Below are 25,371 nucleotides of genomic sequence, written 5' to 3' on the forward strand. Positions count from 1 at the left end.
CTGGCTCTGAAGACCTCCCCAGCTATGAGGAGACAGAGGACGCCATCGGCTCCAGAGCCATTGGCTCTGAGACGGATGCAGAGTCCAAGCTCACCCTAGCCGACGCACCGAGAGGAAGGCTCGGAACCAAAGAGGTCCGGTTCCAGGCATCCCTGTCGGGGCCGACCAGTGAGCTTCGGCTCCTAGACACCATGGATGGCACCAACGGTGTTGGCGTGGAACTTGGCTCCGAAATAACCTCAGGGGGAGCTGGAACTGAGGGTTTCATCAGTGATACCAAGCACTCATTCTCCAAAAGTCCAGCACGGCTCAGAGGCGGAATCACAAAAGGGATAACAGACTCAAGTGGCCACAGAACTGACTGGGTTGGAGCCAACAACATTTCAGGGAAGGCAGATGACTTCAGGAGTCTCAGCACTATTCTCTCCACATCTTCTTCTGATAAGCTCCTGGAAGATCTGAAAGACAGTGTCGGAGATCAAGATCTCTGTATTATGGGGGACCTTAATGTACGGGAGACTGGTAAAGGATCCGTAGACTGGCTCCGATGCCTGCTATCAGTGGTCGGCTCCAAACTGCCTGGTGCTGACATTGTAGCCACAGTAGTATACCCTCGATCGGCTCCAGACTCAGTGGAGCCGAGGAGACAGCAGATCTGTCAGTTCTAGAAATTTTGGGAGGTGGCTCCGATGCACCTGCCAGCACCAGGGAATGCCTCTTAGATGGTTTAGATTTTTCCTTTTTAGATCCATGTGACTAAGAAGAAGAGGAAGAGCTAGCCAGATCTTCCTCAAAGGAAGGCTTAAGGAGACCTTTTAATATAAGTTTATTCTTTCTCTCCTGCAATACCCTGGCACTAAATAAATAGCGCGCTCTGCTAATGCGTCAGTCTCTAGTGTCATAACATAGTTAGGTAGGGGTTTGAATCCAGCAAGTGGCAAGTGTGTGTGAAGGGGGGTAAGTGTGTGTGTATGAAAGGAACATCCCTTTATCAGACTCCAAGCCGGTTACAAGTGGTGTCCCACAGGGCTCAGTCCTTGGCCCCCTATTGTTCGGCATCTACTTCTCAGAAGTACAGGCAAACATAGGAGGACTATGGCTGACAAAGTTTGTGGATGACTGCAAACTGGGTGCCATAGTGGATAGTACATCGGACACAGACATCCTTCAGAGGGGTCTCACGGAAACTGATAGCTGGTGCCAGAGCCATGGCCTGAAGTTAAATGCAAAAAAGTGTATAGTCATACCCTTCGGGAAAAACAAGGTAACCCCAAGCTACCATATAGATGGCAACCCACTAAGCACAGAAGAGGTTATCAGGGACCTGGGTACCCAGGTTGACAGTGGCCTCTCGTTTGACACTCACGTTGCTAAAGTGGTTCGAAAGACCTTCTACATTGCCCATCTGATCATGAAGGGATTCACATCCAGATCAAGTGAGGTCATTGTTCCCCTGTACTCTTCACTTATCAGACCAATGATCGAGTACAATGCCCCATTCGGGATGTATCTCACCCGACACCTGCAGCAATTGGAGAGACAACAAAAGTTCCTCACCAAAAGGATAAAGGGACTCTAAAACCTGTCATATACTGCCAGACTGAAGAAACTTCAACTCTATTCAGTTGCATACCGTCTGCTCAGAGGTGACCTGTGCCTGACATACAAGGCCATGACCAACCCAGAATTAATGGACATGCTCCACCTCAAAAAATCCAAATCCACCAGAACCACTAGAGCAAGTGACTTAAACCTTAGCACGGATATAAATAGGACGTGCTGGAGGGATAGATTTATCACCCAGAGACTCCCCATGCTGTGGAATAAAATCCCGGTCCATGTGAGGCAGAGCACCTCGCTGGCTCTGTTCAAGAGAAATCTTGACCGGTGGATGGGAGATCATAGGTTTACCCCGGGAATCATCTCTGTGTCACTGCTGGACAGAGGCACAACAAACTAATGGGCACATTATTTCTAACATAAGGGGTGGCATAAGCCACATAACTTTGGGCTAGGCTTATAAATGCCTTAGGGCAGATAGCCTAGTATAAACCTATGAACCTATAAAATAGACATGTTTCCTGTAAATGGATGGCCCCAAGACAGTAAACGTAGTTACTGTGGCCATCCGTTATCGATATCGTCTGTACATTTCACACACTTTTTAAAGCCAGAAGGCTTATGATCCTTGACCTCCTTAGACATCTCACAGAAGATTAGCCAATCAGACACACAAAGAGGAGAAAAGTAGAGTGGGAGGACTAGGTCCTCTAACTAAAACAAACCTAGAGGAAAGGATTAGAAAAGACAACTTTAAACAGTCGCACAGACACACCGGAAAAAAGAAATCTCTAAAATGTCAGAGATAGAGAACGAAGGTCGTAAACCCCATTCTAATTGCAAATACAACTATGCGGAGAACTCCACAAGCAAAAGCTAGTTCTTTTTTAAACTAAGAACACAAAGAAAGCTTATCTAAATTTTACAAAGCAGTCTAAACTATGCGCAAAAGCACAAATAACCTCTAATAATCAACAGTATATAACTACTAGGAATAAAAATATATGGCAAAGCCCAGAGATAATCTAACTGGCACACAGGATACCAATGAGAATGATAAAGCCAACGGCCAACTGTTCTCAAAAACTTAACACACAGGGAAATCCCTCAACTATCTAAGTACAAGCAAAAGCTATACAAAGCTATCTAAATATGAAAAAAAACAGCACAAATTAGCCAAAAAATCAGCAAAATGTGTTAGACTTAGCCATGGCCAAGAAGAAGCACATCTGAACTCATCAACGTGACAAACGAGATCTGGGGATTGCACTGGTGCACCATGGGATACCTACTCAGCCACGAGCCAACTAGAAGACTTTGAGTTTGTAAAAAGGCTGAGTCAGAGCCGAGAATCAGCTCTGAACCCATGTGTAAGAATGAAGGTGAGATAGGACTACAGAACATTGTTTGGTTTATATCCTTTCTTTGTACTTCTCCATATATCTCTTGAAATTTTATCCTGTATAGAAATTTTTAATTTGTTAAAATGGTAAAGCCCAACTTTTTATTTGTTTTTGTAGCATGCTATTGTTTTAGCACATCCAGCTTTTTATGAGTTTTTATGGACTAATTTAATTTCCTGTGTATTTCTTAGTAATGGATACTTCTTACGTGCTTTACAATTGTTTCTAATCAACATTTCTGCAGTGGCGTGCTATTTATTCATTTCTACTCATTTACTGTGTTACACGTTCTTCAAAATGCCATGTCTTTTATTAGTTTAGCTGCAAGGTAAAGTATTTTGTTCATCTCTGTTATATCATGTTCATGTCTCTTGATGGTTCTAATTACTGCATTTATTTGTTTTACTAATCTTTGAACAGTTTGTCTTTGTCACTTTTAGTGGAGTGTTTCTGAAAATATATTATTATGTTTATCTACTTCTATTAAACTGATCAAGCCTTCCCTTAAATTACTCTCTTTATGGTTAAGATTTTCTTCTAATAAAAGGTCTCCATTTCAGCTGCTTCTCCTACATTACATAACAATTTATTGGTTTATGAATGACTCACTGAACAGAACTTGTAAAATGCAGTTTCTTGAAACGTTTTCATTACTAATTCCTTTGTTTAGCTCCTGTATCACTTCCTGAACACGATACTGAGGCATCGTTTGCATTAAGGGTTCCAATTCATATCCATTTCTTCTTAGATGCTATATCACTTTATTGTCAATGCGGTTTCTTTTTGACTCCCAGGCTGCTTACTGTTCAGTACATTCCCAATACTTATGTTTTTGTAGTACTTACCATGACAGGATGTCTTTGCCTGTATGCATCTTCCCACTGTCTTTCACTTTGCTGTAGGACTATCAGTTAACATGGCATTGTTTCCGGCATATGAACGGCACCATGTTAAATGTCACTTTTACCCTCCTGTCTCGATCCAGTAGTTTGCCCTTTAGGGTTGTAATAGCTTTCGCACTTTCTCCTTGCCCCTTCATACTTCTTCCTTCACTGCAGTTTCTTCTAGATCACTCAGTGCTTCTTGGTTTAGATATTGTTTTAATTTGTTTGACTAATGATCTTAAATTGACATATGTGATTTCTGAACTTTTTCAGCTGCAGTGGTTTCCTTAATTTCTATGGACTCCATTCCTCCATCACAGCATAACAAATTCTGGAAATGAGAGATGCTCCAATATTTGATGCTTGCCAAGAGATTTTGTTCTCTTTTTCCCCCAAAAAAACAAATTTTAGGCTATCTGATACTATCACAGTAATTGCTACCACTGCTAGGTCTGGCCATAACTGAAATTCATGAAATCAGTTTTGTTTCGATCACTGATGTTTGTCAACAGTGCTTATTACCTGCAGTGTACTCTGTTCTCTTCTCTGCAGCATGTGTTTTCTCATGTGTAGTAAGGTTACTCTTCTGTATAAAAGTCTTGCCACATATGGTACATTTATATGGCCTCTCTCCAGTGTGTATTCTCTCGTGCTTTGCAAGATGACTCATTCTTGTAAAACTCATGTCACAGGTGGTACATTTATATGGCTTATCACCAGTGTGCATTTTCTCATGTGCTGTAAGGTAAGCCTTCAGTGAAAAACATCTGTCACACATGGTACATTTATACAGCTTTTTTTCAGTATGGATTTTTTCATGTGTTGAGAGGTTAGTCTTTTGTGTAAAACTCTTGTCACAGATAGTACATTTATACGGTTTCTCTCCAGTGTGTATTTTCTCGTGTTTTGAAAGCTTATTCTTTGCATTAAACCTCTTGTCACAAGTGGCACATGTATATGGTTTTTCTCCACTATGTATTCTCTCATGTATTGAAAGATAACCTTTTTGTGTAAAACTCTTGCCACAAATAGCACATTTATATGGCTTTTCCCCAGTGTGTATTTTCTCGTGTGTTAAAAGGCTACACTTTTGAGTAAAACTTCTTTGACATGTGGCACATGTATATGGCTTTTCTCCACTGTGTATTTTCTCATGCCTTGAAAGGTGAGCCTTCTGTATAAAACTTTTGCCACAAATTGTACATTTATATGGCTCATCACCCATGTGCATTTTCTCATGTGCTGCAAGGTAAGTCTTCACTGCAAACCCACTGCCACAAGTGACACATTTATACGGCTTTTTTTCAGTGTATATTTTTTGGACTGCTGAGATAGTCCTATTCTGCATGAAGCTTTTATCACATCCCAAAGATTTAAAGAGCTCTTCTCCACCATGCGTTCGCTGATACATGTTAATAGATTTAAATGCCAAGCTGCTATCACATACTACAGTTTTATGTGACATCTCTTCATAGCATGTTTGTATTTTATTTGGAAGTCCCTTGCCATGTTTAGAATTCGGATCATTCTGGGGAAATACTTGTTTACTGCGAATTTCACTGTAATTGAGGTACCTGTTGGCTAAACATACAACAAATCAGAACATAGTTATTGCATGCAACAATATTTTATTTCTTGGGTTAAACATTGTAGTGTGTGTACTTTACATTAATACAGTTTCATAGATTTTTGTTTAGATTCTTATTTAGGAAGCAAATCATTTTAACTTCATAGCACCTGGGGAAAATACATTTCACAGCCACAGAATTTGTCATCAAAGTAAGTATCAGGTCTTCAGATTATGATGAAATTTTGTGCACATTTGCAGGTCTTTAGGGGATTTCTCCAAAGCAAGTTATATTTAAAATAGAATCAACAATAAACAATTATAATTATTAATATTTATTTGTGTCGCTGGGAAATGAAATATATACACAGCACGTTATAGGTTCATAGGTGTTCACTAGGCTAAATACCACAAGGGGCTTTTTAAGCCTAGCCATGCATCCCAAATCTCTGACAAGTTCTGGTACCCTTCATAAGTGTAAGCAGAAGCCTGGCAGGTGAAACATTTACTTGCAGGGGCCTGGGAGATGAACCATTTAAAGGCTGCCTGTGTCCATTGAAGACACAGATGCCAAACCAGGGATGAATTTCCTGTTCTCCATCCAATTGTCCAAGTGACTCTTGAATTGCGTTAGGGAGGAACTCTGCTTCACATGGATGGGGAGCCTGTTCCAGAGAAGGGTAGTATCTGAGATACACATCTGTCTCTCCAGCAGGTCCTATGTATATCACAGGCAAGGTTTAAGTCTTTAGAATGGGTATTTATGGTAATGTTTGTTTTGTGGATATGCAGGAGGTCCATCAGGGTGAGGTCTGACAATCCCTGTATGCCAAGTATAGATCTCCTCTCAAGAGGCTGTAGGAAACAGAATACAGGGATAGGGCCTTGAGGCAGTTTGCACAGGATGTGTTACTTACACCCCGCATTCTTGTATTGAGGAACCTCTGTGAATGCTCCAATTGTTGGATTGGCCCGGTTAGGTACATACCAAAGGGGGCATTGCACTCAGTGATAAGTCTGATGAATGCTGAATACAGTGGAACAATGACTTCCTTGGAGCTAGATGCCATACCTTTGAAGGCCAATATAGAATGATTTCCTCACTACTACAGACATGTGATGGCCAAAGGCTAAATTACTATGTGTGTCCCCGAGTCCCTGACTACTGGGTCAACTCTTTTTGGATATGTTGTTAATATCACAGTTACTAGAGGTGGATTACCCAAAGACACCATTCCATTGCCCCCTTATGATGCATTCTAACACTTGGACACTGTTCTGTCGCTCTCTTACGTATACTGTGACATCCTGAAATGCAGTTTTATGGAGCAGACAGGATCGTAAGTGGTTTGCTTCCATAGAACATATTTAAGGAACTGGCTACATTGCAATATAATTAGGATTAAAATTTATGTTTTACTCAGATGTATAATCATCCGAGACATAAGAGTAAATGGACAGATGGAACACAGAGAACTAAATGGCTATCATGAAATATGCACATTTATTAATTTGATTTTTTTGGAATATTGCTCATAGCATCTATTAGTTTATCTCTTTTTTGTCCACAACTATGTGTTTCTTTGTAATATGTACCTCGATATTGTTGATTGCATATGTACAATGACTGTTATTCTTCTATTTTTGTATGTTTATTTTTGGACATTTTCTGAGAGGTGTCATTGTATAGGTGGCATATTTGTTTTTTCCCTTTCTAAATTTCTCACATACAGCTTTCCACTAACATTCTTTGTAAAAGGAAGGTTAGAGGTAAGGCCATACTATATAGTAAGTCCAGATCCAGACAGCAGTACAGCAAACACACTATACTACAGCCCAGGAAACCCAGGTTTGATTATCAGCCTAGGTACAATACGTGCTAACAGGGAAGGATGGCTGTGTCCATCCTGGAGTCAGGATGATGGGGTATATTGGTGTGGCTGAGTTCTTGGGGGGGAAGGATGGGGTACAGTGGTGTGGCTGAGATGCTGGGGGAGAATTATGGGGTACACTGATGGGCCTGAGATCCTGGGGAGAAGGATGGGGTACACTGGTGTGTCTGGGATCCAGGGTGGAGAATGATAGGGTACATTGGTGTGGCTCAAATCCAGGGAGGGGGAGAAGGATGGGGTACACTGGTGTGGCTGAGATCCTGGGTGGCTAAGATCCTGTGGGGAGAAGGATGGGGTACATTGGTGTGGCTAAATTCCCTGGTGTAGACTGGAGCAAAAAGTACAAAGGTGCTTCTAAGGGTGGGCAGAACATCCTGTGGACATCAATCCCTTGAGGAGGTGAGGGATGGAGCATGACTGGTGTCCACTGCAGCCCCACCACTGGGGTGTTAATGAGCATGTACACATGGGGTAGGCAAACAGAAATAAAATGCACCCCAGCACCATCTCAGGGAGAGCTTGGAGGAGTCTAAAGCAGGTCCTGTAGAACCTGTGAATGAAGTGATGAACTGGTGTCAGCTGATAGTAAGCTGTGGAGGCCCAAAAGGCCACAAAAGAGAAAAAAAGTAATGCACACTGCAGTATTAGTTCACATAATTTAAAATAATCCTATGAACAGAAACATACCCTCGAATCACCAAAGTGGAAAGTTCCAAAAGACCTACCAAAGACAGTAAAAAGAATTGTTTTCCTTCAACCCTAGAGAAGTAACATCTTCATCTAATAAATTAAGTACATTTTAATATTATGTAATAAAGGAAGAAATACAGTGACTGGCACAGCAGAAGTTGTATAAAGCAACTAAATACCAATAGTTAATAATAAGCAGATAACAATTTAATGAGTCAGGTAAGCCAGGTTCTGTCCCAAAATGTACAGAGGATCCATTCTGGTAAAATGAGCTTTGCTAAAATGCCACAACAGGTATCCTGTTGAATCATTCAGGATACTGAACCTACATTCGTGTATAATACCCTAGATATCCATTCAGAGCTCCAGCATACTTAACTAGTTTACTTATTTAATTGTTTGTGTGCTTGTTAACTGCAAAATAACAGGTGTGTTGCATGTTTAAGAATCTTTTCCAAGATCTGTGTGTGTAAAAACAAAATGAAAACTCCAGCAAAGCTAGAAATTCCACTGAGTGACCTCCCAAACCTCTTGTATCAGAGGCACATGGGATAGATGCAAATGATCCTTATGAACATCAGGTGTTTTAGCTAATTGGCGATTCTGAATGCCCATGACTTGTTTCATTGTTTTAATGGACAGTTTTAGGCCAATAAAGCCAAACCCCACTAGCTGTGGATATGGATATTCTGGTCTTGTTATGACCTCATCACTACAGCACAAGCAGAGTGTTTGACTAGGCATTAGAAACACAGGGCTGTTATACCCAGCTGATGTCCATTATCATTAGGGTCACATTACTGGATGTACATATGTAGCCTTGTGTATGTACGCACACACACACACACACACACACACACACACACACACACACACACACACACAACACACACACACACACACACACACACACACACACACACACACACACACACACACACACACACACACACACACACACACACACACACACACACACACACACACACACACACACACACACACACACACACACACACACACACACACACACACACACACACACACACACACACACACACACACACACACACACACACACACACACACACACACACACACACACACACACACACACACACACACAACACACACACACACACACACACACACACACACACACACACACACACACACACACACACACACGTAGCCTTGAGTACATGCACACACAGATACACGCAAACACACAGTATTGCTTGAATGGGGACATGCTTGCATTCTCTGGCATATCCTGTGGCATGACTAACAGTACAGTGACTATACATATGAGCTCATGAATATTTGGTGCTGGTACTGAGGGATGTGTTACTGTCTCATAGCATGAGTACCACTGTAGTGGATGTACACTTATAGCCATGCATGCTGTCATTTGTGGTTTCTAAGAGATGTGATACTGTTCTGTTGTTCAGATGCCACAAAAATGAATATAATATTTAGTCTTGGGTACTGTCAAATGACAAGGCTGTTGTGAGATATTACAATCCTGCTGCATGACTTTTAATGTACTGTACAAGTAATCATGCATACTCATGTCTGGCATGACACATGGGATGGGAGCTATGTTACCATTCAGCTGCATGAGTAACATTACAGGCAATGTGCAGTTGCAGTCATATGGGTATACATACATGCTTGTGCATACACACCCACACACAGCTGACAGTGAGAGAATATTCACTATCCTGTGGTATGACAGCAGTTGTGGTGGATGTACACATGCAGCTATGCAGGACCTGTGGTGATATGGTATTATTCTGTTGCACAGTTAACATTATTACTTGGTGTTTGCAGTCAGCCATGCATAATGTCCAACTTCAGATATCCACCATCATGTGCTGTGGTGCCGTTCCTACTGTGGTTTGTGTTCTACTTGTGTAGTATTGCCACAACATGGTCATTCTGCAGGTTTATACCTCTTTTATGTCTACATGCAGCCTCTCCCATTCTCACCAATATTAATGTGTTGACCATGCACAGGCTTTGGAATATGATGGGCCATGTCTGTCCAGTGTGGTAGCCTGGGTCTTATACTTTTCATGTTCTTTAATATACTCCTATCCTAATATGGGCATGCAATATGGCCAAAGCCTGAATATTCAGCTTTCTGTCCAACAGCAAACATGGACTTCAGTTACTACACATCCTGCTGTACACCCGTTACAAACCCGTTACAAGCAGTGTTATGGCATCATTCTGTGTACCTTTGGTACATCCTGCTGTGCACCAGTCACTAGCAGTGCTATGGCATCTCTTTGTGTACAGTGGGTACATTCTGCTGTACACCTGTCACAAGCAGTGTCCCCACCTCACTCTGTGTACAGTGGGTATATCCTGCCGTACACCCATCACAAGCAGTGTTACTGCATCACTCTGTGTACAGTGGGTACATCCTGCTGTACACCCATCACAAGCAGAGTTACCATGTCGCTCTGTGTACAGTGGATCCATCCTCCTGTACATCCGTCAGAAGCAATGTTACCGCATCACTCTGTGTACAGCAGGGCCATCCTGTTACAAGCAGTGTTACTGCGTTGCTCTGTGTACAGTGGGTACATCTGTGTACAGTGAGTACTTCCTGCTGTACACCCATCACAGTGTTACCATGTTGCTCTGTGTACAGTGGGGACATCCTGCTGTACACCCGTCACAAGCAGTGTTACGTCTCTCTGTGTACAATGGGTACATTCTGCTGTACAACCATCACAAGCAGTGTTACTGCATAGCTCTGTGTACAGTGGGTCCATCCTGCTATACACCTGTCACAAGCAGTGTTACCACCTTGCTCAATGTACAGTGGGTCCATCCTGCTGTACACCCTTCACAAGCAGTGTTACTGCCTCACTCTGTGTACAGCTGGTACATCCTGCTGTACACTTGTCACAAGCAGTGGTACTGCATTGCTCTGTGTACAGTGGGTACATCCTGCTGTACACCAATCACAAGCAGTGTTACTGCGTCGCTCTGTGTACAGTGGGTACTTCCTGCTGTACACCCATCGCAAGCAGTGTTACCGGGTCACTGTCTGTACAGAGGGTACATCATGCTGTATCCCATCACAAGCAGTGTTACCGCATCGCTCTGTGTACAGTGGGTACATCCCGCTGTACACCTGCCACAAGCGGTGATACCCTCTCGCTCTGTGTTCAGTGAGTACATCCTGCTGTACACCCATCACAAGTATTGCTACTGCGTTACTCTGTGTACACTGGGTACATCCTGCTGTACACCCATCACAAGCAGTGTTACCGCACCACTTTGTGTACAGTGGATCCATCCTGCTGTACACCCATCACAAGCAGTGTTACTGCTTTGCTCTTTGTACAGTGGGCACATCCTGCTGTACACCCTTCACAAGTACTGTTACTGCTTCACTCTGTGTACAGCTGGTACATCCTGCTGTACACCCATCACAAGCAGTGTTACTGCGTTACTCTGTGTGCAGTGGGTACATCCTGCTGTACACCTGCCATAAGCAGTGATACCCTCTTGCTCTGTGTTCAGTGGGTATATTCTGCTATACACCCATCAGAAGCAGTGTTACCACCTCACTCTGTGTACAGAGGGTAAATCCTGCTGCACACCCATCACCAGCAGTGTTACCGCATCACTCTGTGTACAGTGGGTACATCCTGCTGTACATCTGTCACGAGCAGTGTTACTGCACCGCTCTGTGTACAGTGAGTCCATCCTGCTCTACACCTGTCACAAGCCGTGTTACCTCCTCACTCTGTGTACAGTGGATCCATCCTGCTGTACATCCATCACAAGCAGTGTTACTGCATTGCTCTGTGTACAGCGGGTACATCTTGCTGTACACCCTTCACAAGCAATGTTAATGCTTCACTCTGTGTACAGCTGGTACATCCTGCTGTATACCGGTCACAAGCAGTGTTACTGCATCAATCTGTGTACAGTGGATACATCCTGCTGTACACCTGCCACAAGCAGTGATACCCTCTCGCTCTGTGTTCAGTCAGTACATCCTGCTGTACACCCATCACAAGCATTGCTACCACGTTACTCTGTGTACACTGGGTACATCCTGCTGTACACCCGTCACAAGCAGTGTTACAGCGTCGCTCTGTGTATAGTGGGTACATCCTGCTGTACACCCATCACAAGCATTGCTACCGCGTTACTCTGTGTACACTGGGTACATCCTTCTGTACATCCGTCACAAGCAGTGTTACCGCACCACTCTGTGTACAGTGGATCCATCCTGCTATACACCCATCAAAAGCAGTGTTACTGCGTCACTCTTTGTACAGTGGGTGCATCCTGCTGTACACCCTTCACAAGTAGTATTACTGCTTCACTCTGTGTACAGCTGGTACATCCTGCTGTACACCCATCACAAGCAGTGTTACCGCGTCACTCTGTGTACAGTGGGTACATCCTGCTGTACACCTGCCACAAGCAGTGATACCCTCTTGCTCTGTGTTCAGTGGGTATATCCTTCTATACACCCATCAGAAGCAGTGTTACCACCTCACTCTGTGTACCGAGGGTACATCCTGCTGCACACCCATCACCAGCAGTGTTACCACATCACTCTGTGTACAGTGGGTAAATCCTGCTGTACATCTGTCACAAGCAGTGTTACTGCACCGCTCTGTGTTCAGTGAGTCCATCCTGCTCTACACCTGTCACAAGCCGTGTTACCTCCTCACTCTGTGTACAGTGGATCCATCCTGCTGTACACCCATCACAAGCAGTGTTACTGCATTGCTCTTTGTACAGTGGGTACATCCTGCTGTACACCTTTCACAAGTAGTGTTACTGCTTCACTCTGTGTACAGCTGGTACATCCTGCTGTACACCCATCACAAGCAGTGTTACTGTGTCACTCTGTGTACAGTGGGTACATCCTGCTGTACACCTGCCACAAGCAGTGATAACCTCTTGCTCTGTGTTCAGTGGGTATATCCTGCTATACACCCATCAGAAGCAGTGTTACCGCCTCACTCTGTGTACAGAGGGTACATCCTGCTGCACACCCATCACCAGCAGTGTTACAGCATCACTCTGTGTACAGTGGTTACATCCTGCTGTACATCTGTCTCAAGCAGTGTTACTGCACCGCTCTGTGTACAGTGGGTCCATCCTGCTCTACCCCTGTCACAAGCCGTGTTACCTCCTCACTCTGTGTACAGTGGATCCATCTTGCTGTACACCCATCACAAGTAGTGTTACTGCATTGCTCTGTGTACAGCAGGTAAATCTTGCTGTACACCCTTCACAAGCAATGTTACTGCTTCACTCTGTGTACAGCTGGTACATTCTGCTGTATACCGGTCACAAGCAGTGTTACTGCATCAATCTGTGTACAGTGGGTACATCCTGCTGTACACCTGCCACAAGCAGTGATACCCTCTTGCTTTGTGTTCAAGTGAGTACATCCTGCTGTACACCCATCACAAGCATTGCTACTGTGTTACTCTGTGTACACTGGGTACATCCTGCTGTACACCCGTCACAAGCAGTGTTACAGCGTCGCTCTGTGTACAGTGGGTACATCCAGCTGTACACCCATCACAAGCATTGCTACCAAGTTACTCTGTGTACACTGGGTACATCCTGCTGTACACCCGTCACAAGCAGTGTTACCGCACCACTCTGTTTACAGTGGATCCATCCTGCTGTACACCCATCACAAGCAGTGTTACTGCGTTGCTCTTTGTACAGTGGGTGCATCCTGCTGTACACCCTTCACAAGTAGTGTTACTGCTTCACTCTGTGTACAGCTGGTACATCCTGCTGAACACCCATCACAAGCAGTGTTACCGCATCACTCTGTGTACAGTAGGTACATCCTGCTGTACACCTGCCACAAGCAGTGATACCCTCTTGCTCTGTGTTCAGTGGGTATATCCTGCTATACACCCATCAGAAGCAGTGTTACCGCCTCACTCTGTGTACAGAGGGTACATCCTGCTGCACACCCATCACCAGCAGTGTTACCGCATCACTCTGTGTACAGTGGGTACATCCTGCTGTACATCTGTCACAAGCAGTGTTACTGCACCGCTCTGTGTACAGTGAGTCCATCCTGCTCTACACCTGTCACAAGTCATGTTACCTCCTCACTCTGTGTACAGTGGATCCATCCTGCTGTACACCCATCACAAGCAGTGTTACTGCATTGCTCTGTGTACAGCGGGTACATCTTGCTGTACACCCTTCACAAGCAATGTTACTGCTTCGCTCTGTGTACAGCTGGTACATCCTGCTGTATACCGGTTACAAGCAAGCAGTGTTACTACGTCACTCTGTGTACAGTGGGTACATCCTGCTGTACACCTGCCACAAGCAGTGATACCCTCTCTCTCTGTGTTCAGTCAGTACATCCTGCTGTACACCCATCACAAGCATTGCTACCGCATTACTCTGTGTACACTGGGTACATCCTGCTGTACACCCGTCACAAGCAGTGTTACAGCATCGCTCTGTGTACAGTGGGTAAATCCTGCTGTACACCCATCACAAACATTGCTACCGCGTTACTCTGTGTACACTGGGTACATCCTGCTGTACACCCGTCACAAGCAGTGTTACCGCACCACTCTGTGTACAGTGGATCCATCCTGCTGTACACCCATCACAAGCAGTGTTACTGCGTTGCTCTTTGTACAGTGGGTGCATCCTGCTGTACACCCTTCACAAGTAGTCTTACTGCTTCACTCTGTGTACAGCTGGTACATCCTGCTGTACACCCATCAAAAGCAGTGTTACCGCGTCACTCTGTGTACAGTGGGTACATCCTGATGTACACCTGCCACAAGCAGTGATACCCTCTTGCTCTGTGTTCAGTGGGTATATCCTGCTTTACACCCATCAGAAGCAGTGTTACCGCCTCACTCTGTGTACAGAGGGTACATCTTGCTGCACACCCATCACCAGCAGTGTTACCGCATCACTCTGTGTACAGTGGGTAAATCCTGCTGTACATCTGTCACAAGCAGTGTTACTGCACCGCTCTGTGTACAGTGGGTCCATCCTGCACTACACCTGTCACAAGCCATGTTACCACTTCACTCTGTGTACAGTGGATCCATCCTGCTGTACACCCATCACAAGCAGTGTTACTGCATTGCTCTGTGTATAGTGGATACATCCTGCTGTACACCCTTCACAATCAGTGTTACTGCTTTGCTCTGTGTACAGCTGGTACATCCTGCTGTACACCCGTCAGAATCAGTGTTACCTCATCCCCCTGTGTACAGTGGGTACATCCTGCTGTACACCTGGCACGAGCAGTGAAACCCTCTCACTCTGTGTTCAGTTGGTACATCCTGCTGTACACCCATCACAAGCAGTGTTACTGGGTTGCTCTGTGTACAGAGGGTACCCGTCACCAGCAGAGTTACAGCGTAGCTCTGTGTACAGTGGTTACATCCTGCTGTGCACCCATCACAAGCATTGTTACTCTGTCTCTCTGTTTGCACTGGGTAGATCCTGCTGTACACTTGTCACAAGCAGTGTTACTACACCACTCTGTGTACAGTGGATCCATCCTGATGTACACCCATCACAAGCAGTGTTACTGCATTGCTCTGTGTACAGTTGGTACATCCTGCTGTACACCTTTCACAAGCAGTTTTACTGCATCACTCTGTGTACAGCTGGTACATCCTGTGTTGCAAGCATTATTACCAAGTCAGTCTGTGTACAGCGGGTACATCCTGCTGTACACCCTTCATAAGCAGTGTTACTTTATTACTCTGTGTACAGTGGGTACATCCTACTGTATACCCTTCATAAGCAGTGTTGCTGCATCACTCTCTGTACAGTGGGTACATCCTGCTGTACACCCGTTACAAGCAGTGTTACTGCATCACTCTGTGTACAGTAGGTACATAGTAGTACTCTGTACAAAAAAAAATGCTTTGTGCATCATTTACTATACACCCTCCTATGCACCCTTCTCTGACACTGTTACTGCAGCACTCCATGCAAAGCTGGTACCCATGATCCACATTACGTTTTGTTGTATAGGTACTTCACTATACACCCTGCTGTGTACCCTTATCAAACACTGTTACTGCAGCACTCCATTCACATTAGGTATGCCATGGTACACAGTATGTTCTGTTGTGTATGCAGTTTGCTGCAGATCCTCAGCAGTCAGTGGTATTGTTGCACTCCATACATAGTGAGTGCACCATACTGCACCCAATATACAATTCTGCACATCCTTTATTACACATGCTGCAACTAATTCCACCACTGCTACAGTACCACTTCCAGTAGATGGAAGTAACATTATGTATCTTCCATGCATTATGTAGCCAAGGCTCACAAGGCTCCACTATTTCACAAGGACCACTAATAACAAAGGTCTAATGAGATGCAAATGGTGGCTGTAACTGTGGAATGAGTGTGTGAACCAAGATGAACTGAGGTGGGCTATCAGCCGCAACACTGAGCTGAGATACCACACAACTAGAAGCTGCCTGTTTCTTTTCTTTTTTTTTTGCTTGATTACACTATTTGCTGCATTTTTATTCTGTTTTACTTATTGAATACTGTGTTTTAATACTGTAAACTAAACTGCAATGTTTGTACTACATTCATCTGCTTTGCTGTGCCTGTTAAATCACATTCTCATCCTGTTTTCACTGTTTGCAAAACTTTTTTGGTATTTTCAAGTTTGCAAAGTAACTGTTGCTACTTTTTACTGTTTGCAAAGCATGTGTTTGGTTTGTTCTATTTTCGAGCTAAGCAATGTTTTAAATAACTGATTTGTTTGCTGTTTAAAACATTCTTTATTGTCTCCTTGCTGTTTTCTGCTGTTTAAAACATTTGTTAGTGCTTCTCACCTAAATCAGTGTTGCTATTAGCTGTAGCATAATCCAGATAGATGAAGGAAACCGCAAAATAAACTTGTACAGAATATAATAAAAATAAAACAACTAAAATATAAAAAAGAGCCTGTTTATTGTTAAAATAGTTGGTAAGTGCTTCCATAGAATTATAACCACTTTATTAGACCAAGTCAAGATCACATTCACCACATTGTAAATACAAACACAAAAAACATCAAACCAATGAAATGAATAGTCACTATCATATGGCTATATTAATTAATTAAGTACATAAGGTCTTCTTTCTTTCAGTCTGGGTCTTAAAGAGACCCTATCATTCAGGCACCCTTCTTTATCAGCCTGTAATTTCAAGATTCAAGACAGTTCCGTCTTCAGTTTTATTTCTTACATCACCTAACCTACCTGTTTCCTTCATTAACTCCACCACATGAAATTTAAATTTATGTAATTCTGAAGTTTCTAAAGTATATTGTGCTAAGGAATTATTTTCATTACGCTGTCTTATATGACGTATATGTTCCCTTATTCTTTCCATAAGGGATTGGTTAGTTTTCCCTATATAGAATTTATAACAAACAGAACATTGGGCTAAATAAAACAAGATTTTAGATTTACAGGTTGCTTTAGCCTCAAATGTATAAATTCTTTCTGTCCTAGGATGCTGAAATGTATTGGAATTATTTATGTATACACAAAAATGACAGGTCATACAAGGAAACATACCATACCTATCCTCCGTCTTAAAGTCCTTCTTACTATAACACAACTGTTTTTAAGGGAATTTTTATTCCTGAATGCAAACATGGGATCAGTATCTATAACATTATTGACATCTTTGTCAGCTCTGAGGATACGGCAGTTCTTCCTGACAATATCAGAGATTCCAGCTATATTGCTGGAGTATGAGAGACAAATACTAGGGGTCCATCTTTATATAGCTTGTTCTTCTTTTCCCATATAACAATAATTAGTTGAAAATAAGGTGTTCCTATAGTGCCTCTTAATGTCATCACATAATCTATCTGTGTTTGTATCTCATGTGATTTATAGCCTCTCTGTATACATGTTCACCTTATTGTAACAACCGCTCCTAAAAACACAGTATCATCATTATTCAGTCTGGACAATCTCGTTAATTGTCCCCTTATTATATTACTATAGATGTGTGGAGGGTGGAGGCTATTACGATTTGTGTCTTTCAGCTTTTCCCGGTTAGGGGTCGCCACAGCGGAACTCCGGTCCGCTAATGATTGGCAGTAGATTTTTACATGCTGGCTTGCCGGGCCTAATGCACAACCTTCAATGAAGGAATGCCCATTCACGCATGTTGCCACACAGAAGACACTCTAACTGAGAATTGAATGGGCAACATCTGTGAGGCGACAATGCTACCACAGCACCACCACTGCAGCGTGGAGGCTATTACGATGTAAAATAATAAACAGGCTCTTTTTTATATTTTAGTTGTTTTATTTTTTATTTTTATTTCATAGTCCAGATAGAGGTTTGCTGCACTTGGGTCTGTTTGCAGTGGCTGTTGTATTCTGAGCACATTTTCCAAGTCATCTTTGATTGGAAGGGGTCTTTCTGCACCCTTGTGAGAGACCTGTGCTGACTGGAACCTGTCTGGTGAAGGGTAATTGGTATAGGATTTGGAGTAAACACCATCATTGGTTCTTTTGAGTATTTTACATTTTTTTATAAGTTTTTAGCTTCTGGTATTTAAGCCTGCATTTAAACAGGTTTGTGCTTGTTTGAATATTGCACAGCACCGCACACTGCCACGCAATTTTGCACCATAGCTGGACAGATAATTTAAACAAATTTTCCCTTAGATACAGCTGTAGTACATTAGTGTAGTCCTCATCTTTAGTACATCTCCAGTCTAAAAAGTACTGCTAGTGAGCTGTGACCTATTAAACCACATGCCACAAACCCCATCAGAAATACAGTACATCTCCTAGATCAGTCATGAAAGCATACCCTTTGTGATAATAGTTCTTCAAACCTAGCATTATGGACAGTTGGACTACCCTTGTTTCTCCTGCCAGCCTTGTTGACTTGGGTCTCCAAAGGCAGTGTAACAACTGCCTCATGTACACTGACAACCCCCTACTAATAACTCACTCTAGTACAGAGTGCGACAGATGTATCTACACCAAGAATATCGAATCCTTGCTCTCTTGCACTCAAAACAGTAACACTGAAGATGTTGTAAACTCACCCACCACTACTCATACACATAGCATGCACCCAACACATAAATCAACACATATGGAGGTTCCCTCAAAAAACTTACTGAAACACCGGCGACCTCCAATACAAAAGACTGCTACAACTAACACAGTTCCCACAGCACCCAAGACACACAGCTACACCAGTGTCTCACCTACCAAGCCCTTAAGGCGTAATACTCAAAAAACAAATGTTCTTGTCATTGGAGGCTCCGTAGTGAGACACATGGATGTCCCACTTACCAGGTTACATAAAGTCATGGTTAACTGCCTGTCCAGTGCCCGGATTCATCAGATCACAAATGCACTCAGGTCTCTCAACAACAAGTACCATTATGACTGTGTCACAGCTCATGTTGGAGTGAACAACCTGAGATATACCTCAGTGGACTCTATATGAAGGGAAACAATTTTGAGCACTGTGAGTATGTGCCCCAAGCAGGTAGGTCCCTAGCCTTGAGCAGCATATTACCCTCATCTAGAATGAAGCCACAGTAAAAACAAAAAATAATCGATTTCAATAATTGGCTTAGTTTTTGGTATCATTTAAAGGGGATCCAGTTTCTGTCAGCCTGTGATGACATGGTCGACAAAACTTCCTGCTTTGCCAGAGATACTTTGTACCTGGCAACAATAGACTTTCAGGTGCTGGCAAAGGTTCTTGCCTCTCCCATATTGCCTTTTTTTAAGAAAGGTCTCAAAAACAAAATTTCCGATGTTAGAATTGTCAACCATAACAAAATTAGGGTTATGCTGCTAAATGTTAGGCTCTTAAACCAAAAACTGTACACTCTGGAAGCGCTTCTATCACTGGAAGATGTACACGTCTTTGCAGTCACAGAAATCTGGTTCAAGGCCTCAGACAGTACCCCTGCCGTGCAAGGCTACAATGCCTTCCACATCTTCAGACCACAAAATGAACATGTAAGAACTAAAGGAGGTGGTGTTTCTATCAATGTTAGGGATAAATTCACCTCCTGACTAGTTAGATGGACAACTCTGTGGAGTTACTCCAAGTAGAGATTACTGTGGGTAAGACCCCCGTTCATGCCTTAACTAGTTACAGATCCTCCTCAATGGATCCTGATGCGCACAAGGTCTACCTCACCAAACTGGAGTCAATCTAAATATTGGAAAACACTCTGGTTGTGGAGGATTTCAATTATCCCACCATCAACTGGGAAAACTACTCTAGCCTTAACTCACCTTAGCAAATGTTCCTTGACTTTGTTAACTCAAATGCCCTGGAACAAATTGTTCAAACCCCAACAAGAGGAAAAAAAACATACTAGATCTTGTCCTCACTAGCATGAGAAACATATGCACCACTGCAATTGTCAGACCATCCTTAGCCAAATGTGATCAGAGATCAGTCACCTTCAAACTGGCACTAACACCAGAACCCACAAAAAATGAAGTCAGACTAAAACACTTCACCAAAGCAAACTATACCCCCCCCCAGGGGAAGGTATAAATGCCTTCCAAGCCCCAGCCCAGCTGGAAATGGTAACTACACCAAAGCTCTAGGGCCCAAGCATGTGCAGAACTAGTGACCGATGATATCACACACACTGACCCACAGTGATAGCAAACCTGCTAATGGACAGATTTGGCAAAAGAAATACTCCCTTATCTCCTCACAACTTATCACAAACCTTGCCCCAAACTCCACCCCCCACCTTACATATCCAAAAAGCAGGCCATTAAAACCTTGTCTAAGGCTAAAAACACAGCCTCTATGGGGCCAGATGGCATACCAGGCTGTCTTCTAAACAAACTAAAACATGAACTAGCATCACCATTAAGTACCCTATTTAATCACAGCCTAACCACAAGCTTTGTTCCTGTGAAATAGAAAACAGCAACAATCACTCCCCTCCATGACCCAGGGAATTAAAGACCCATAAGTTTGACCAGTCATATCTATAAATGGAATGTATCATCACGGATATCATAAATAAAGACAGAGGCAACTTCCAAATCCTGGATCCAACCCAATTTGGCTTCATCAGGGTCAGATCCTGCCTGTTATACCTGGTGGATTTCTTCAAAAATGTGACCAGGGACATTGATAAGGGCAGATCTGTGCACACATCATATCTTGACGTGGCAAAGGACTTTGACACAATCCTACACTCAGTCATTACCAATAAACTTAGAAAACTGAATGTGAACCCCTTTGTTGTATGATGGGTACAATCAACCAGCAGACCTGTCACCAGTGGGGTGCCACAAGAGCTGTACTGGGCCCCCTACTGTTTGGCATATATCTCTCACAAGTTCAAGCCAAAACTAAGGGGCTGTGGCTGACCAAGTTTGCAAATGACTGCAAATTGGGTGCAATTATTGAATCCACAAATTACATCAGTGTACTCCAGGAGGGTCTTACACAGACCACCAACTGGTGTCTTCATCACGGTCTCAAATTAAATGCAAAGAAATGCATCATCATCATTCCCTTCGGTAAAAACAATGTCCCTTCACACTATCAAATTAACAGCAATACCCCATGTACCTATGAACTGGTAAGAGGTCTGGCATCACGAGTAGACTGCAATCTTAACTTTGACCAATATGAATCTACTGTAGTAAGAAAGGTGTTCTACATAGCAAACGTGATTAGCAAAAGCATCACCTCTAAGAGCAAAGGAGGTTATAACGCCTCCAAACTTGTCACTAATCAGGCCCATAATTGAGTATAATGCCCCTTTTGGCATGTACCATACAAAGCACCTGCAGCAATTGGAGAGACCTCAGAGGTTTTTAACTAAGAAGATCAAGGGACTCCAGCACGTGCCTTACACAGACCGACTAAAGTCCTTGCCACTATAGTCAGTATTGTATAGACTTCTTAGGGGAGACTTATGCCTGGCTTGCAGAACAATCTCCGACCCAAACCTAATGAATTTGCTGCACATCCATAAATCAAATGGGACTAGAACTACCTGTTCCAGGGACCTAAATATGGCCTGCAACTTGAACAGGACGTGCTGGAGGGACAGAATTGTTTCCCAGTGACTGCTGCATCTTTGTAATAGGCTGTCAATTCATGTGAAGCAAAGCAGCAGGATGAGTGGATGGCACACTGTAAATTCTTACAGGGAATAGTGCTCATGACTCTCTTAGACATGGGCAGTCATTACTAACTACTATCCTGGGTAATGACTAGAGTATGTGTGGTATTACATTGGGATGAAATGGCTAAGCTTGAACTGAACTCTGGGGCCGATGATCCTATGATCATATTATACAGTGCAGAAGAATGTTCTTCAGGACTACATAGGACACTAACCATCATGGTGACATTACGTATCATGAACATCTTGGAGATACAGAGCTCTGAAGACACACACACACACACACACACACACACACACACACACACACACACACGCACACACGCGCACACACGCGCACACACACACACACACACACACACGCACACACATGCACACACGCACGCACACGCACACACACACACGCTCACACACGCTCACACACGCACACACGCACACACACACACACACACACACACACACACACACACACACACACACACACACACACACACACACACACACACACACCTTGTTTACGCATTTCAGTTTTTGCACTTATGGCATGCCTGTATTTTTGCATCAGTACCACTAGGGGCAAGCCTCATAGAATTTCATAGCTCTTTCATAGTGCCTATGTGCAGCACACACAGATGTGCACCATGAGAATGAGGCAGTCAATGTCCTCACAGTTACATGAGTCTGTTACTTGAGTGCTGTGGTCTCACCTCCTGAGTCTGTTCTTATGGTTATCCCACCTACCTGTCAATCACTTCCGATCAGATGTATGCATATCACCATATATTACTGCAGAATGGTACTGTGGTGCCTTGAATGCCTATCTTTGCTTTGGGTGCAAAGCCAAGTCTTGCTGCATACCTTGGGTCACTGCAGGACTGTGCCAATCTGTGCTGTGGATGCAAAGCCAACCCATGCTGCATACCCTGGGTCACTGCAGGACTGTGCCAATCTGTGCTGTGGATGCAAGTCATCCATTTCTGTACATCTGGCATCACCCATGTGTGCACTTCTCTGCTGTGGGTGAAATGCAGTCTGTGCTGTACAACCAGCATCACTGCTGAACTATGTCCTTGTGCCTTATGTGCCCATCTTTGTGGGTACAGGGGGTGCCCATGTGCACCCACATCACTCTAGCACTTTGCTGGCAGGTAACATTCTCCATTTCTGGGTGCACAACCAGCACCTTCTCCATTTTTGAGTGCACAACCAGCACCTTCTCCATTTCTGAGTGCACAACCAGCACCTTCTCCATTTCTGAGTGCACTGTCAGCATACGCTGTGCTGTTAGAGTCATCATTTGTTGCTACCTTTATGCCTAGTGCTGTGGCACATCTACAGCACACATCTGTGCACTTTCTGAAGAGTCTGTGACTACTGCCATGTTGCTTGTGTGTGTGGCTGCACAATCTGCATCTGCTGCTCATTTATCCTGATGTATCAGTGAATTGTTCATTCTGTGGGTTTGCAGCCTGCCTAGGTTGTACCCTGAAATCTCTGCTAATTATAGGAATGTCTCAGTTTGCTTAAGTACCTTCAGTCCTCCCCTGCATTTTCTTATAGGTTCATAGGTTCAATGGAGGTTAGTAGGCTAATGGTCCTAGGGCCTTTACAAGCCCAGCCATGTTATACCCATGCTTTCTAATTGAACTTGGTTAGATGGTCGTTATTCACAGACTGAGTCTACAATCAGCACCGACTGCCCCTGTCCATGAGGGTCATAGGTGCCATCCCCAGGGTAATTTTATGATTTCCCATCCAGTTGTCTAGGTTGTGCTTGAATAGGGTCATTGAGGAGGTCTGCTTCACATGAATTGGGAGTTTATTCCACAGAAGTGGCAACATCTGGGAGATATATCTGTCTCTCCAGCATGTTCTGTAATTCTTGGCCCATTTGATTTGTGGATGTGCAGCATTTACATTAGGATAGGGTTAGAGACTGCTATGTAGTCAAGGCACAAGTCTCCTCTCAGAGTTCTGTAGAATACCAAGTGCAGTGACAGGGCTTTCAGTCTTTCTATGTTGGTCATGTTTTGGAGGCCCTACATTTTCTTAGTAAGAAACTTCTGTCATTGCTGTAGCTGCTGTAGGTGTCTGGTGAGGTACATGCAAAATGGGCCATTGTACTCTATTAGTGGTCTGATGAGGGTCAAGTACAGAGGAGTTATAATATCCTTTGTCTTGGATGTGATGATTTTACTTATGAACTGTGCAATGTAGAAGGCATTCCTTACCACTGTGGACACATGGTGATCAAAGTTTAGATTGTTATCAGCCTGTGTTCCCAAATCTTGCACCACTTTGTTTGAACTAGCTGGTTACCCATCTAGTGGCATATGGGTTCATCCCCAGCTGGGAGAGTTTCTCAGTGATACCCGAGTGGGGGATGTGTCAAAAGCCTTGGCTAAGTCAAAATAGACAGTATATAGTGTTTTGCCTTCATCCAGGGCTTTGCTGACATTGTTGAAGCCCACCGGGTTCAATAAGCATGCTCTACCCTTAACAAAGCCAAACTGTGTCAGGGTCAAGAGTTTGATGATTGACTATGTTCTTGATGATAAGGCCCATGATGATTCGTCCATAGCCTTGCAGATTACATCCACCAATAGTCCACTCTATTTTGTTACATACTTATCAGTTCAGCCCATATTTATTTATGGCTTTAACCCCTATCTCTCCTTAAACTGCTCCATACATTAACATTTCCTTTCTTTATACCTCTAGCTCCTTGCTTCAGTTAACTTATTTCCCCTTACTATATCTAAATCTGATATTCCAAAATATTTTAACCTACTTTTCTTTTTTATAACCCTTAACACTCTACTTGTATCTTATACCCTCACTCACTATGAGCACCTAAGCTTTACTGAATCGCAACTCATTTTAAAACAAACAACTCCACACTCTGTTCCAGCCTCACAAACCCACAGTAACCTATCATCCTCATCTTCCTACCTTCTACCTCATTTCCATAGATTAAACCATATTAAGTATCTCCAAAACAGAAAATCTTACCTACTTTTTACTAAACTCTTAAAATTCTTACATAGTCCTCAACAGCTCCTACTTCTACATGGTGACATCATCCAAACCCAGGCCCAAACAACTGCTTCCCTGATACCCATCCATCCCATCAAACAAACTCTGTCACCCCATCTAGTACACCCAGCTCTCTTCTCATAGCTCACCTAAATATTTGC

At 43.4% G+C, this 25,371-nt stretch overlaps 1 protein-coding gene across 1 annotated transcript in view; it reads right to left on the reverse strand.

Annotated features, from left to right (window-relative positions):
* Positions 1-2,917: 2,917 nt before the first annotated feature.
* The window catches only part of LOC122816457 (zinc finger protein 501-like), a 184,031-nt gene continuing 161,577 nt past the window's right edge, over positions 2,918-25,371 (reverse strand). The window contains exon 4 of the mRNA XM_044089268.1: positions 2,918-5,428. Within this exon, the coding sequence (XP_043945203.1) occupies positions 4,353-5,428 (1,076 nt within the window). The 3' untranslated portion in view covers positions 2,918-4,352. The remainder of the gene's footprint in view (positions 5,429-25,371) is intronic.

Source organism: Protopterus annectens, chromosome 1.part1 (assembly GCF_019279795.1).
Source record: "Protopterus annectens isolate FY-2018-M chromosome 1.part1, PAN1.0, whole genome shotgun sequence".
NCBI classification, from domain to species: Eukaryota; Metazoa; Chordata; order Ceratodontiformes; family Protopteridae; genus Protopterus; species Protopterus annectens.